This window comes from Nicotiana attenuata, chromosome 11, assembly GCF_001879085.1.
Source record: "Nicotiana attenuata strain UT chromosome 11, NIATTr2, whole genome shotgun sequence".
Taxonomy (NCBI): Eukaryota; Viridiplantae; Streptophyta; class Magnoliopsida; order Solanales; family Solanaceae; genus Nicotiana; species Nicotiana attenuata.
The window spans coordinates 17,210,022-17,212,228 of record NC_031999.1 but is presented as its reverse complement, the minus strand read 5'-3'; the positions used below and the strand labels follow the sequence as shown (position 1 = coordinate 17,212,228).

The following is a 2,207-nucleotide window of genomic DNA, read 5'->3' as shown; positions in this document are numbered from 1 at the left end:
CTCATCAGGAGAATAATGTGTCCAGACTTAGTCAATCGGTCCACAATAACTCAAACAACGTCATATTTCCTCAAGGTGCAGGTAAGCCTACCATAAAATCCATAGTGATGCGCTCCCAATTCCACTCCAGTATCTCCAATCTCTATGTCAACCCACCCAATTTTTTATGCTTATGCTTCACTTTATGATAATTCAAACATCGAGAGACATGACTAATAATATCTTTCTTCTTCTTCCGCCACTAAAAGTGTTGCTTCAAGTCACGATACATCTTCATGACACCTGAGTGAAGGAAATACCGTGAACTGTGAGCCTCCTCGAGGATAAACTCTCTCAACCCATGAACATTCGGAACACAAATTCGGCCCTAAAGCCGCATAACACTATCATCTCCAATCACAACCTCCTTGGCACCACCCCTCGATGTATCGTGTCTTTCCACATCAATAAGCGAGGACCATCATACTGGTGAGCCTTAGTACACACCAACAACAATGATTGTGCCACAACACAAGAAAGAACCTGGCTAGGCTCCGAAACATCAAACCTCATGAACCAATTGGCGAAAGCCTAAACATCTATGGCTAATGGCTACTTTACTACCGGTAAAAGGCCAAGCATCCCATACTCTTTGCCTTCATACGCAAGGCATCAACCACTACATTGGCCTTCTTTGAGTGATATAATACGGTGAGGTCGGTATAGACCTCACATGGAACATCGTATAGATAGTGCCTCCAAATCTTAAGCGAGCAAAAAATGGCTGCCAACTCCTAATCATGTAAAGGGTTATTCTTCACATGAACCATCAAATGACGAGATGCATAGGCAATTTCCCCTACCATCCTGCAGCAATACCGCACCAAGTCCAATACACGATGCATCATAATACACAGTGTAAGATCCCGAACTTGTAGGAAACACCCATACTATGGCTGTAGTCAAGGTAGTCGTGAGCTTCTAAAATCTCATCTCACACTCATTAGACCATCTGAAAAGAGCACCTTTCTTTGTCAACTTTGTCAATGGGGCTGAGATAGATGACAAACACTCCATGAACCGGCGGTAATGACCCACCAAACCCAAGAGGCTCCGAATCTCTATAAATAAAGCAGGTCTAGGCCAGTTTTTGAGCTGCCTCAATCTTCTTAGGATCCACCTTAATTCCACTCGGAAGACACAACATGACCCAAAAGTTAACTGAGTCTAACCAGAACTCACACTTTAAAAATGTGGCATATAGCTGACAATCCTTCAAAGTTTGAAACACAATACATATGTGTTGCTCATGCTCCTCTCTAATGCGAGAGTAAACTAGAATATCATCAATAAAGAAAATCACGGAGGAATCCAAATAAGGCTTGAACACTCGGTTCATCAAATCTATGAAGGTTGGTGGAGCATTAGTCAAGCAAAACCATATCACCAAGAACTTGTAGTGACCATAACGAGTTCGAAAAGCTGCCATAGTGACATTCGATGCCCTAATCTTCACTTGATGGTAGCCATATATCAAATCAATATGGGAAAACACCTTGGCACACTGAATCTGGTCAAATAAATCATCAATCCTAGGCAACATATACTTGTTATTGACAGTGACGTTGTTAAGCTCTCGATAATCTATGCACACGCTCATCGATCTGTCCTTTTTCTTAACAAAACCAACACCAGTGAACCCAAGGTGAAACACTCGGTCTAACGGATTCCTTTTCAAGCAAATCTTGAAACTAATCTTTTAATTCCTTCAACTCAGTTGGAGCCATATAGTATGGTGGAATAGAATTAGGTTGAGTGCTCGAAACCAAATCAATGCAGAAGTCGATATCCCTATCGAGTGGCATACAGGGAAAATCTATAAGGTAAATCTTAGGAAACATACACACAACTTGTACCGGCTCCATAGAAGGAACCAACGCGCTAGAATCACGGATATAAGCCAAAGATGCCAAACACCCTTCTCGACCATACACGAAGACTTCAAATATGAAACCACCCTGCTCGTGGAGTGACCGTGAGTCCCGCTCCACTCTAATATAGGAAACCCAACATGGTTAAAGTCATAGTCTTGTCATGACAATCCAAGAAAGCGTGACATGGGGAAAACTAATCCATACCTAGAATGACCTTAAAATCCACCATATCTAACAATAGAAGTTCAACTAGTGTATTAAAACTATTAATAGTAACAACAAAAGACTTGTACA

General features: G+C 41.5%; 1 protein-coding gene across 1 annotated transcript; it reads right to left on the bottom strand.

Annotated features, from left to right (window-relative positions):
- Positions 1,118–1,639, bottom strand: LOC109234733 (RNA-directed DNA polymerase homolog). Its single transcript, XM_019400795.1, has one exon. The coding sequence runs from the start codon at positions 1,637–1,639 to the stop codon at positions 1,118–1,120; it is 522 nt and encodes a 173-aa protein (XP_019256340.1).

What these genes read in the sequence shown, in the direction of transcription:
- LOC109234733 (XM_019400795.1), bottom strand. Translation starts at nt 1,639, where the DNA reads ATGAGCGTGTGCATAGATTATCGAGAGCTTAACAACGTCACTGTCAAT.